A 14458-nucleotide genomic window follows, 5' to 3' on the forward strand; every position below is an offset into this window, starting at 1 on the left:
ATTGTCTTATTTTCATCAGTCAACCAAATCACATTAAATGTTTAATGGTTAATGTTTTAATTGCCATTAATGTGATAACCAGGACATAATTTACCCAGTTAGGACATTATACACAACAGGTGGGAGGGGTTCAGAATATTTATATTTTGTATTATACACATGTTATTAAATTTAGGTTGCAACTTTCTATTATATTATACACAGTTATTTCCTCATGCCCCGTTTTTACATTATGAAGTAAGATCTAGCTTAGTACTGGTTCAAGGAAGGGCAAGTGCATGTATCCTGGCAAAGAAAAACAAAAGCCAAGGCAAACCATCAATAAACAGAATTTCATCTACTATATTGTCAGTACCAATAGTATATGTACTGTGGACACCACAGTACACTTACTAACAGCTACTATGGTAATGTTACATCCTTAACAAAGTTTCATTGTCAACAAACAATATTTACCTACACCTTAGTACAAAATCAGGTAAAACAAGATTAATATTATAAGTTAATACCACACTTTCAACTAGTTTGAATAAAGTTTCCTGCAGGCTAAAACTGAGACCTTGAATTTAGCTCAATAAAAGTGCTGCAAGTCGTGAATTTGGATTAAACAAGACATCTTCATTGTCATACGTTAGTTGTGTAGGAAAAAATATTTAGTTACATTTTCGTCTTCTTTCACATGGACAAATTAGTTTAATTTTAAATTCAATAATCTTCCTTACTAATGTTGGTATGCAAAGTCCTGACTATTCATTCTTGTAACATGACACACATACAGTTTTCTTTCTGGTAGCCATAAGAACAGGTGTGAAGCAATTATTTTCCACATTTGCCTCTAAACCCCAAATTTCTTTTTGGGGAAAATGTCTTTTTAGTCATAACGTGCAACATAAGCAAACCTGCACACACTAATACACTCAACCCATGTTAGATAGTTCCTCTTCTCTGGTCTCATCTATTTTAACGCCGTCAGAATGCTGCTTGGCCACTAGAGATGACTTAAAAGTCAGATTTTTATTAATAGTATATATAATAATATATTATAATATGACAACACTTGATGACACAAGTGAATGTACAGTAAAATAGTACAGAAGTAAAAATAAGACATCACCTGCTGGACTATATATGTTACTACCACAAGCATTTCAGACATGTCTCTGTGTTGGGCTGGTTTATACCAGACTTAATGAAAATACTACTGTCTGCTTCTAGCTCCAGCACATGTAGATGCTTGTCCCTCTGGCAAATATGAAAAGTTTAACTTGCCAAAAAATTCACAAGGCAGTGATATTACTTTGTTCCCCATTTTCTGACTCTCTTTTTGTCTGTAGGCGATAGATGCTGACCTCGGCTCCAACATCACATATCGAATCAGAACTGAAGGCTTGGACCAAAACATTGTTCAACTATTCCACATCGACCCTGTGACAGGAAAGTTGTCAGTTCTCAAAATTCTGGACTACGAGGCTCTGACTGACTCAGAACCCACATACACATTCACTGTTGAGGCCATGGACACAGAGGGAACCATGCCTCCTGGACTAGCCTCTGTTACTGTCAGAATCATGGTGAGTGTGTGGAAGAAGTATAGAAAGATAAGCAAGGTCAATGTGTTTCTTTGTGGTAAAGCATTATATTAAAGACCCGTGGAAATTTGCACTGTGGCATAGAAAGCCATTTCCAATTTGACCAGTTATTTGAAAAGAATTGAAAAGAATGTAACCAGGTTAAATAGTTTAGCCTTTATAAGATGTAGGAAAAAGATGAGAGGAGAAAATGTTTTTTGCAGTGTCTGGAATCCCTCATTTGTATGTCCTTTGCCTCCAAGATCAAAGATACAAACAAAAGCAAAGTGCTGCTTGGCACAAAGTCAAATAAAGTGCTGGAGAAAATCAGAAGTTGCTTATTTACACAGTGTTTGCTAACAAGCAATCTATTCCCTAGCTTGCAAGTGTGATGAGCAAGAAGTGGAGCCGGTAGTATTGTACAATTCTTTTCACTTCCAGTGGGTTTTTCACTGTCAGGCATTCAAACAAATTATAGTTCATTGTCAGCGAGAAATTACAGTGTTGACACTTGTAAGTAGCTATGTCACCATGTACGTTTTGCACTCAGTATAATGTTATAATATACTGTGTTGTTGCCAACTGGCAAGCATGTTTTTAAAAAAAAATAAAATATGACTGACATCGGACTACTGCAGACTGGTATTTGTAATTAAAGCCAGACATATTAGTGTGCTGGAGCTCCATACTGTCCTTGTGCTTTGTTTTTTCCCTCCCTCTGATGCTGCTAGGCTACAGAGAAAGTGTTCACTGTTTCATTCATTACCACACCCGTGTTTTTACATGCATTTGCACTTTGACAGTATTTGCACAAAAGCTATGGTACGTTCACCTCTTGTCGGGGAATCTCTGACATCCGACACTTGAGAGTTATAGTTATTGCAATAAGCTGCCATTTTCTGTACTTTTCATACCATCTTTGTTTACATATCGTTTTTCGTCTGTCTCAGTTTGACAGTACATAATTTAGCCAGCTTGTGGGAAAATCAAAAACCCTTTTTTTGTGGTGTCCTCACTTTTAAACTCGCTGCTGTTTCTAGTGCTAACCAAAACTTTAAAAGAACTTATATATTTGCATTAGCATTAGGTAATCGGCTATACGGTGGCTGCTGCATTTTATCCCTTGTGCAGGTCAGATGTTCCCCATGAATCCACTTTTGTGAGTAATTGTGAGGACTGCAGAGAGAGAGAAAAAATGAGAATTAAGTAAAATGTAAGAATCGAAGTAAAAGCAAAAATTAACATGCCTACAAAGTCAGCTTGCATATCATAAATGTTAAACATGTCTAGAATTCCAGGCGCTTAGTGGAAAACAAAAACAGCTTGGGGTACTGTATGTTTACAATGCTAATGCCGTACTACTGTGTGTGTGTGTGTGTGTGTGTGTGTGTGTGTTTGTGTTTATCTCTCTCCAGGACATGAATGACTTTTCTCCGGTCTTCAGACAGTCAGTGTACCGAGGCATGGTTGCCCCTAATGCTGTCAAGGGAACCATCGTAACCACAGTGATGGCCAATGACTCTGACCCTGCGGTGAGCATTTCCAGCTGCTGCTATATTCAATCAAACTGTTTTTCACAGGGTGTTCCTCAAATTGTGGATGAGAATGAGACAATATAATGACACTTGTCCCCAGTGTGTGTGTGTGTGTTTTGAATGTGGTTGCACTTTGTTCTCCAGTAGAGCTGGTTTTTTTTTTACCCCAGTGTAGCACTTAGTGATACCTCAATTGTGCTTTTAACTCTTAACATCTTTGTAATATAGGCTGGTTTATTCTATTTGCTGTAAAATGAAGGTTAGCTCACTTTAGAGTTCCACTGTGAGCCATTAGATAGTCTGATCCAGTTAACCCCCAGGCTTTAAAGGTCGTAAACTGTTCTTACCGGGGTGTAAGTGCAGTGTGAATATAGCTTGTGTGGATCTGATGAAATCACACAGCCTTTTGTTTAGATGCAGATCTGAAATGCAGTGACTCTGTGAAAAATGGCTAAATTTGCTGTTTTACTGTGTAGTAAATCACCAAATAAATATTTATGAAAAACACACAAAAGTATCTTTACTTTGCATTACTGCTCAAAAAGGAATGATCTTATTTTTCTCTCTGCCATCTCCGTGTGAAATCTTCCACACTGGTGATGTTACCTCATAAACCTTTAAAAGCCCAATGTTCCTTTGACTAATGTGCTTGCCGTCTCCCTACATCAGCTGAATTAATTCAAACTTGAGGTTTAAGCATCAAGCTAGACTGTCATGGGTCAAAAAGTAACATTATACAGGCTAATTGCTTTATAGGCTCCCAGTGCTTTTCACACTGAATCTTTTAGTGATGTTGCAGTAAAAGTATTTTAATGGAAATATGACCTCAGAGAGGTTTTTGTTTTACCTTTCTGTTTACTGGCGGGGTGGCTTTGTTGCAACCATCTAGTAAACATGAGACCCTGGTCTGGTAACAGCCATAGTAGATGACTTAGTCTCTGTTGAACATTTTAGATCCCTAGCCTTAGTCAAGATAAAACAATTAAACAAATGGCAGCAAGTGACCAGTCTGGGTTGTTCCTCAGACAATAAGACACACTGTTAAAATGTTAGACGATATACAGTACTAGGGGACTGTGAGCTGGTGGCATAATAAATTATGTAACTATGTATTTCCTGAGTGCGATAAGTCATACCAGCTGATGGTTGCTCATTATCAACAACACTTGAGAGGTTTACTCATGATCATTATAGTACCTAAAATTGGTCCTCATTTAAGTGGTAATGTGTGTGTCTTAACTGCTTCATATGTATTTGGACAGGGGGGGCACTGTTTGACATTTAGGTCCAAACTAATTGCTTTGGATATTAAATACCGTAACATTCATTACACATTCATTACTGCACAATGCTTTTTAATGTGATGCTACTTTGTAAAACATCTGGCAGCATTCCAGAAAGCATGCAGGAGATATTTCATGCTAATGCCACATTCACCTAAATCTGTCATCCTAAATATACAAGTTCTCTTCACAGGGTACCCCAGCAGGTCTAGTGAGCTATAAAGTGGACCAGGAGGCTTATCCATATTCTGCCAGTATATTTGATGTGGAGGAAAAGACCGGAAATGTGGTAACCAGAGTAAACCTCAATGAGGAGCCCAACCTCAAGTTTAGCGTAAGTATGCACACACACAGTTTAACTCACAGGGCACTGTTAATCCATGATGTACACTATGTTGTATGCCAGTGGTTCCTAACCCACAAAGGTCACATAATGTCTCGAAGGGGCTGTGAAAAGATTTCCTGGGGAGTAAATAAGAAAAAACAAATCCTACTTTGTGAGATAATGCTTATTTTTGTGACTTTTCAAATCTTTCTGCGGATGGCACTGTCAGTCTATTGAAATCAAACAGTCTCAGAAGGGAAACTCATAGACTGTCCCCCCATAACTAGACTTTGCTTTGTATTAAAGACAAAAAAGATTACCCCTGTTGTATTCAGTATTCTGTAAAAGGTGCCTGTGGTTCAGTTGCATTTACATGACACTGATCAGAACTGGATACCTATTGCAGTTATGTAAATTGTTTGGCACTAGCTGTTATAAAATATGCACATCTACGCTGGAGTGAAACAGCAGTAAAAGATTCTCCTACTGGAAAGATATTAACTTCCATCAGACAGTAATGTATTCAATATATACCCATGGTGCGGTGAGTCTACTGTATATCACAATGTAAATACAGTATGCAGCATCATTTAATGTAATTCCCGATCAATCAAACTGATCTATTCAAACTGCAAAAATTGGCACCGGGGCTGTAGTCCAATAGAGACATCATTACAAGAGAAGATGTATCTGATGCATCCCTGGTTTGCTGTAGTTTTTGAAATTCAGTATTAAGTGGGTGGAGGATTGGGACAACATTACATGAATTGAGTCATTAAAAATTAATTTGATCATCAATCTCAGATTGCACTTGCTTACTTGTAGCATTTGTGCAAATAAAGGTGTCTTTGTACAGACAACTTAATAAATCCCTGCCCACGGTTCAAAGTATACCGCAGTAGCTCATTTGTTTCAAAACTGCATTTTCCCAGCTGCACTCCTCAATGGGGCTTTGGGCCATGCTAATTTCATCTTTTCATTGGGCTTTAATTAACACAACAAGGATTCAGCGTCCTCTGAAGATGTCACTCAGGGGACTACTTCTACCTCGTTTGCTCCCAATAACGCAAACAAAATGAATCAGTCCAGCACTGTGTACAATTTCTGGATTATAACTGAGATAAACACTATCTAAGGTATAATTTTTACAAGGACAGATCTCATTGACATGTAGAAAATGTCTACCTACTTTCCTTGCATTACATTATAAAGGCACCACAGCTTTAGGCATTTAAAAAAAAAAAAAAAGGCAAGGCTAGAAACAGGTTTTATTGTGCTATTGAGAAAGGGAATTAACTCCCACATGTACCAACAGAGTTAGTAAGTTTTCACAGTTAAAGAGCATTCAGCAGGTTCCTGGTAAAAGGATACCTATTATACTGCATTTCCAGTCCTATATTGTTCTGTGACTCCTGTATGGCAGCTTTGCATGATTCAAAGTTCAAAAGAATAATTTCCTATCTTGTACAGGCTTTTCATGGAGGTCTTCATTTCAGCCTCTGTCTGATGCTTTAGATGCTCCTGTCTCTTTAATCCCCCTACTGTATGAACGTAAAGAAGGGCAATGCAGTATCAGTGACAATTTCCTGGCTAAACAAGGGAACACAATATTTCAATTTCCTCTGGGTCCAGTTATCACTGGTTACCCCCCCAATTAAATGAAGAAGAAAGGCTAATCAGGAAGAAATAAGCACACTAGTGGGATACACACTCATCCTGTTTTCCTATGCCCATGCAAATAATGTGCTTTTAGAGTGCAGACAACAAGATCTAGACATTTATGTTGGTTTATTATCGGCCTGTCATGCATTAGCTGCATCAATTTATTTGGCTGTCTGGCTGTCTCCACTGTCAGCAGGCTGTAAAATGTTGTGAACTGATACGTTTGCAATGTTTGTGGGCATCTAATGATTCTTGTGACCCTGCCTTTACCCCTATGTGTGTGTGTTTGACTGACAGCTGGTGGTGGTGGCCTATGATCATGGTGAGCCTGCAAAGGAGAACACAACTCTCGTAGAGATAACAGTCCTTCAGCCTTCTGCCATTCCCGTGTTTACTCAGGAAGAATACAGGTATACACACACACACACACACACACACACACATGGGGTACATGCTTTTATAATCCATAAAATTTCAGTTCTAGTTGATGTGGCTACACTGTCTCCTACTGGTGATTACATTAAGAGCAACATAGTAATACATAGAATGATTGCATATCCGCGCAAATTACATGCAGTGTGCACAGGGCCGGCCCGTGGCATAGGCGACATAGGCGGTTGCCTAGGGCGCAAAATGGCAGGGGGCGCCGCAAGAGAAGGTTTTCGACTTGCCGCACGGCGTACGCCGTGATAGTAATTAAGTGCACCTCACGCTGTGAGTCCAGACAGTTGTGACGAGTCGTTGTGTAGAGTTTTGCAATATAAACATCTAAAACCTGGCAGCCGCTTGCTTTGTTTGGGTCTGTGAGCTGCACTTTACTGGAGCTGCTGAGTTAACGTGTGTGTGGATTTGTGTTGAGTGTTTTCCAGTTGGTTGTGGTTTCACATGCAACATGCAGTCTGTGCACTGTCTTGGTCAAACAGTCTAAAGGGGATAATTCCAGTGGAGCAATAAGTAATGCACAGCAGAGTATAAGGCAGGTAGAATCAAAAAATATTATGAATTCTCATCAAATAATGACGTTAGTCTCTAAATATTACATCTTTCTTTTCGACATGTCAGAGAACACAGATGTGGGAGAGATTCTGAATGTGCAGAAAGTTTTGAACATGAGCAGAAAACCTGGTAAAACACAGGGTTTATAAATTTTTTTACTTTAATTAAAATTAACTTATTTGAGGTGAAAAGGTGCCACATGCACATCCCCATGCAAAAGACACAAAAGAGAAGAGAAGACTGAATCATGCCTGCAGGTGTGCTGACTCAGCAGGGATTTTATTAAATTAGAAAAGTTGATATACAGGAGAAATATAGGCTATTTAAAAGCAATAGCTACAGAATGTCTGAAAGCCTTACTGCATTATATTCTATACATTTTTTATATTTTGAATTGTCACCTGCTGCCTGAATTTTGTGTTCCCCTTTCATAAATGAAGATTTTAAAAGACCATAAATTGAGGCAGAAAAGGCAGAACTTTCCACCAGAATGCAGGAAATGAAGACCCCCACACCCTCCGCTTCATTTGAGTCATCTCCACTATTGAAACTAAACCACTGCTCTAGCATTTAAAGAAATCTACCACATACTGCAAGAAAACAGTCTCTGGGTTGACTCACAGTTTCTGGAGGGGAATAGGTTTTGTCTCCTAATTTAGGCTATGATGTTGAGGTTGACAAGTTAACGGATCACACTTATTGGCTTTTCATCTATACATGCTAAAATTGTGAGTTTGGCTGCTGAATGTTTAGAACAATTCTTGAGGATAGGGGAGCGATGGCCCCAACCCCTGAGTGGACTTTTTAGGGTTGGGCATGGGGTAGCGCCAATTTAAAATCTCACCTAGGGCGCCAACATTGCCAGGGCCAGCCCTGAGTGTGGCCGGCTCTTGTTCGAATGTTGTCCAGAACATGTTTCATTTTTTGTGAATGCCTTGTGCATATGCCATTGATTCCAGCCCAGGAATGGTTGCAAACTGCTATATAGAAAGGTGACTAATAAATAAAAATGGGTTTATGTGATAGCTTTAAGAATTGTGACTTTAATGCAGAATTTTTGCCAGCCTTGCAAGAGAGAAAGATATTATTATTATTATTATTATATAAGTACATAATTGAGCTCACTTATTTACATTTTTTATTTATCTAACCTTTATTTAACCAGGAAGTCCTCTGAGATTAAAATCTATTTTTAAAGGGAGACCTGGCAGATACACAACATCTACTTACATATTAGCTATTCATGCCATGCACCCATGTAAGTGGTTACAGCTAACTGAACATGGAGGGAAGAGATGAAGCTTAGTTACAGCAGTGTTCTGTGTTTCATATACTGAGGTGCATTATGGCGACACAAAACATATTCCTGCTTTCTGTTGGAGCAGCATAGATAGGCAGTGTTGTATCTAAATAAGTATTGAAATAGATTTTTGGAAGAAAAAGGAAGGAAGAAATGTCTGGCTACCTGAACACCTGTCTGTAGAAGCTGTAAATTATAAATAAAACACCAATAAACCTGGGGGCTGATATCACACGCTCCTTCAGACTGACCCACGCACAGAGAGAGGGAGAGAGAGAGAGAGAGAGAGAGAGTTTATACTTGCTGTCTGATGTGGGAATGCAGCCATTTAGCCATGAGAGAGAGAGAGATTCATCTCAATTTTACACACCCAACCAAAAGAAACATCTCAAATTTTGGATGGTGCTACTCCATTTTACTAAAACAGATAATTTGTTTTTAATCTGGTAAATTAATGAATGGCATTAATATATGTATAATTAAAACATAGGGGAAAGGGTTATCATGCAAAAAGAACCATTAAGAATAATTGGGACACAACCTTGTAAAATGGCTATAAATAATTGTTCACACACACACGCTTAAACAATTAAACAGAAGGTGCAGAACAGCATCATTGATGTTTATTTGCCTAATTCAGTTTTGATCATAACCCAAATGATGTGCTTAAGTGTAAGAAGATTCCAGAAAAGAATACAAATAAAATGTATGAACTGCGGCAAGTGTATTACGATAATACAAATCCCAGAATTTAAACCAAAGCAATGATGTAAAGTAGCATCAACAATGCGAGGGAGCAGCAGCACATTGGCTGTTTGCTGGAAATTTATAAAAGAAACAGACACTCAGAACTAATATAAAATACATAAAAGGGCACATTGAGTGGTCGCTTCCTCTGTGCTCTCCATTGGTCTGTGTGTGACCCGCCATCAGTGGTTTGTAGGCTGGCCAATGCATGTAATTTCCTTTCAGTTCCTTAGCGTGCAGTTGGATTTTGCAAAATTGGCCAACGATGCCCCGCGGCAGTGGAGAAGCATATAGAGAGCTGTTTACAAAACAAGAATACATTAAATACCAATGCTAAAAATCTAAAGTCTAATAGTCTTTTATTCCAAAACAAAGCCAAAAAAAGTGTTTCCCTTCTTCTGAAGCTGTAAAACAACAATAAATGTGAAGGATTCATATCATACATTTGTAGCGCACACACTACACACATTCTTTCAGTCTGTGTTTTCAAATGCCAATAAAACCCCGTGCTCACACACTATGAACTCAACATTAATAAATTATAGTCTTATCCAATGTGCAGACACATAAGCACTCATACTCTTCCGGTGAGTACCTGTTTTATTTGATCATGGGTCACCTCAGGTTTTCTCTTCAGTGATTAGCTGGGCAGACAAAGGGTGCGAGCGAGGTCAGTAGCGAAATCAGCCTATAATCTACAACTATTATCTCTCTGTTTCTCTATCTTGATCAGTCATTTTTTCTGTTGTATATCATCATTCGTTAAATACGTGCAAATTGTTGTTTTTCTGCTTATTCTTCACTGTCCTGTTACTGCCATTCTCTGTCTTGATATGGCTTTATTTTTACATATAAAGTAGCTTCTAATTTCCTGTCTTAATACACTTTCTTCCTGCCATCCTGCTTTTTATCAGCCCTTCTATTTGTCCCTACAATGACGTTGGAGGGAATGGATTGGTCTCCTTTCATTTGTTTGCTTGTTATGTTGTCTGTCAGGCACAATATTAAAGACGTCAGACTTAGATAAAAATTGCAGGACAGGATGCTTTAAAACATTATATAGCGTTATTCTGATTTCCGAGGGCAGGTGAATGTAGCAAGAGATGGTGCTCCCCGTAGAGGTCTGCGTGACCTCTTTGTTTGACAGTAAGTGCTTGTGAATACTGTGTTTTAATATCGAGTGTTACTCCAAATGAACCAAGCATGGTGTTAATTTATTGAATGATTCTGAAATGTAAAGTTTGGAAATCAAATTCATTCACAGCAAAGTAGTGTTTAAATTATTCAAGTGAACTTATTTAACTTCTGCTTTACTTTTGTCTCTCCGCTACCACAGACGATAAACATTACAAGCAACTTTCAAAAATGAAATCATAACTAATTAGTTGTCAAACATTTCTTGCAAGAAAGGCATTCTTTTAGAAAACAATATGCAAAAGACTTAATCACTTGACAGATAATTGACATAGCCCGCAATGTGTAAACAATCAATAAAATGAAAACACAGTGCAACACAACAGCAAACCCTAGCCTTAAACTCTACAAGACAATTTGAAAAGCATGGTAATAGAAATGTTCGGTTAATGTTCGGTCGTTATTTAAATCACTCACCACACTTGGTTCATTTAGAGTAAAGCTCAGTATTAAAACATGGTGTTGACAAACGCTTACTGGCATTTTTTTTAGTATATTTTCTTAGATCATCACTGTTTTACTGTATTTCTTTGTCATAATGCGTGGTGTCATAGGTAGGTGTATTTGCAGTACCTAACCGTTTGATAGCTGTAATACTGGTCAATGGAGCCCTAATAAGTCAAATTTAATGCATTAATTTAGATCCTTTATTTTTAAAAGAATACATTAACAATACAAATTAACACATATGCATATAATGATCTGTTATGGCCACATTTTAGTGATAGGCATTTGTTAAAGTTTTTTAAAAACTGTTCTGGCCCTATTTTAGGCTAAAAGATGGGTTTATGTTCAATGACAAAAGACTTTGGTAAAATGTATTTGGTAAAATGTCTGGAGATTTTGAAATAAAACAATGTATTGTTTTCTAATGCCACCTTTAGATATCTCTATTCAATGGTTTACTTGTGTGCCACAATAATGTAAAGTTTTTGAGTTAAAATATCTTAATTATTAGAGTATGTGTCTAGGCATTTACTGTGATGCAACTTACTTTCACATAGAATTTCACATCTGTCATGCAGTAATCACCCAACTGCCTCTGTAACAACTCCGTACAAAAATCACACCTTTGATCCTGGTGTATAGAGCTGTACCTATATTACATTTCACTTGCTTCTAGCATTCTTTATTCAAACACCCAAGCACCATATGCTCTAAGCTAATGAGCTCGTTTGGGAGTACAGTAACTGTGACTGCGGCGTCAATACAGACATATTTTCCTACTATTACGGACAGAATTTCAAGATGTCAAGGTTTGTCTTTCACACAGAGCTGAGAAACGCTCCTCTCTATTTTTAGGAAAAGGGTTAGAGGCAAGAGAGAGATGTCAGCCAGCCATATAATGCTGCATTTATGAATATGTAACATAGCTTCCAGCTAAAGGTGTGTGTGCCTGTCTATGTGAGTGTGCACTTACACGTGTGTGTATTTTTGTTTTATTTCTTAATAAACACACAGTTCACATTAATGCATACATGCACACATTTTTATGTTTGTGCACTGCGGATGTCCCTTTCTTTTGGAGGTCCTTTTGTATGGGTGCATTTGCCTTATATTTCATATTTTTGTGCCTGTATTTTACAGAGTGTGTGTGTGTGTGTGTATGAGAGATGGTGATTTTTCTTCTTGTAATTCCATGTTGTATTCACAGAGAGTACAGTGTAGCAGCTTTAAATTAATTATCCCAGCTTTATTGAATAAAAGCTAACCATTGTACCAGTGTGGTTTTAAGAGCTTACTAATGCAGCCTAATGCTTTTGTTTGGTTTCAACAGACAGGCCTCTAGCCATAGGCAAGGCTGAATTAGTAATATTGATTACTATACTGAAAAAGAGTGATGGTGGCAACAAGGAAGTTGTACATTTGCTATTCATTATAACTTTAAATTATACAAATTCCAAATGTCTTTTTTGCACATGCTTAAACTTTGAAAGGAATTTTGGATGTGGCGTTACTTTATAAAGGGCATATTAGGTTTAATGACACTATATGCTGTGTTTGAAACTTTCTAACCTTGGTGTAATACACTACAATACACTGTTGTTTAATCAGCTTCAACAGACTACATTTAAATTGTTTTTAGCATTCAGTTTAAGGTTTTGGTGTGTGACCCTGATGGGGATCAGCAAAAGAATACAATTGGATTAACAGGAAAAAATAGAGAATGGATGGACAGATGGATTTAGTAGGCTAATGTGGCAACAATTTATCCATTATAAAAATAATATAAGTAAATAAGTCTATTCTCAGTGCGTCAGAGGTAGAAGAAATTGTCACAGAGAAAACATGGACCCATGAGATGTGAACTTCATAAAGGCCTCAGTAGAGGAGGGTGGCCAGTCAACCACAAAACTTCAAAACAACCCGAACATTCAATAACATTTGTCGGTGGAACCCCCCACTGACAAACTGTCACAACTGAGAAAACTTTTCCTGACCCCTGATCACCAGACTTAAACTCATGGCATTTTAAAATATACTAACTGCAGACGAGAAGTAAAATATGCATTAGAAGTTGGTTTACAAAAGTGCCAATGCAAATGATGTTCTCTACAATCCAGAGAGAATTCAACTAATTACTAATTACTTGTCTTGATTTTTCATAGACTGGGGCTTGCCAAGTGTGCCCTAATCAACACTTTAACTGTAATTTATGTTAAACAATAAAATCTGAAATACATTTGTATCTTTTTTATTTATTTACATGTATAACTATGACTTTTAACTTAGTTTAATGACATCTTTCGTTGTTTTGGCTCAGTACTCTGTATCAAATGAAACAGCTTAAAGCCCTGGCTTTGAGCTTCAAGTGTGTTTTGGGTTGTACACAGTCGATTTTTACCTTCAGGGGTATGTATCAAAAGATCCACAATTTTCTACACAGTTCTTCGAATGACAATAGATGAAAGTCAGCACTTTAACCTTTACTGTCAGTGTTTCATTTCCAATCCAGTAGGCTGCAGTACAGATTCTAAACAAAACTGTCCTTATTCTTACAGATTGTGCATAACAATAAGTCTACAATACAGCAAACTGCCGAGGCATAATGCAGTTTTTCAACCTGACTTGTGTGTCCGGCGTGATTTATATTGAATATGTTGAGTTGAGATACAGACAGACATGCATAAATGCGCATAGAAGAACACATTTGCACACATGTACACACACATGCTCACAGTGCACTAGTGGAGTGAGACTAAACACCAGCGAAGCGTGGCTTTGGCACTGTAACCTGCTGTTTGTGCATTTTCACTCAGTGGATTTCTAATCTAGTAAAACGGTTAACAAGCCAAGGAGGAAGTTCGTTAAATCACTGTGTGTAGAGCAGAATTTCTGCCCCTCTCCCTGTTTTGATCACTGTAGGACTGTCCTTGCACCTGCAGAATTAGTATGCAGTCAGTATCACACATGAATAGTTATTAGAACCCAGTGGGTAATTATCAGCATGAGGTTAAGTGAACAGAAAGAAAATATTGCATTTTCAAAGATTCTTGAAATCTACAAACCCCTCCCACCAATTTCTTTGCTTGTGTATGCATGTGCAGGCATGTGAGCATGTATATGTGTCACTTTTGTGTGTGTGTGTGTGTGTGTGTGTGTGTGTGCGTGCGTGCTTGTGTGTTCTTGTGTATCTGTGAATGCGGGAGTAGCATTCTGTCAAAATGCCTCATAGCCTGTTACTTTGTTAATGAATCTAATTAGAAAGTGGTCAGAGAGTTAAGAGCCAAAACACTTCTAAACATCAAAGCTTTGTTTTTAATCAAGAGATTGCATGATCAAAGATGGCAATATGTTGCTTTGTCTTGCATCATTAAAAAGATGGCGATAAAACCACTACACCATGG

The 14458-nt window shown here is 37.8% G+C and overlaps 1 protein-coding gene across 4 annotated transcripts in view; it reads left to right on the forward strand.

Annotated features, from left to right (window-relative positions):
• Positions 1 to 14458, forward strand: part of LOC119916194 (protocadherin-15-like) — a 176623-nt gene that overhangs the window by 96216 nt on the left and 65949 nt on the right. For all 4 annotated transcript variants that reach the window (XM_038736122.1, XM_038736123.1, XM_038736125.1 and 1 more), the window contains 4 exons: positions 1335 to 1571; positions 2984 to 3100; positions 4580 to 4720; positions 6671 to 6783. In XM_038736122.1, the coding sequence (XP_038592050.1) occupies positions 1335 to 1571; positions 2984 to 3100; positions 4580 to 4720; positions 6671 to 6783 (608 nt within the window). The remainder of the gene's footprint in view (positions 1 to 1334; positions 1572 to 2983; positions 3101 to 4579; positions 4721 to 6670; positions 6784 to 14458) is intronic.

This window comes from Micropterus salmoides, unplaced genomic scaffold (assembly GCF_014851395.1).
Source record: "Micropterus salmoides isolate LMB-PRFRI ecotype aquatic unplaced genomic scaffold, ASM1485139v1 Ms_hic_scaffold_21, whole genome shotgun sequence".
Lineage (NCBI taxonomy): Eukaryota > Metazoa > Chordata > Actinopteri > Centrarchiformes > Centrarchidae > Micropterus > Micropterus salmoides.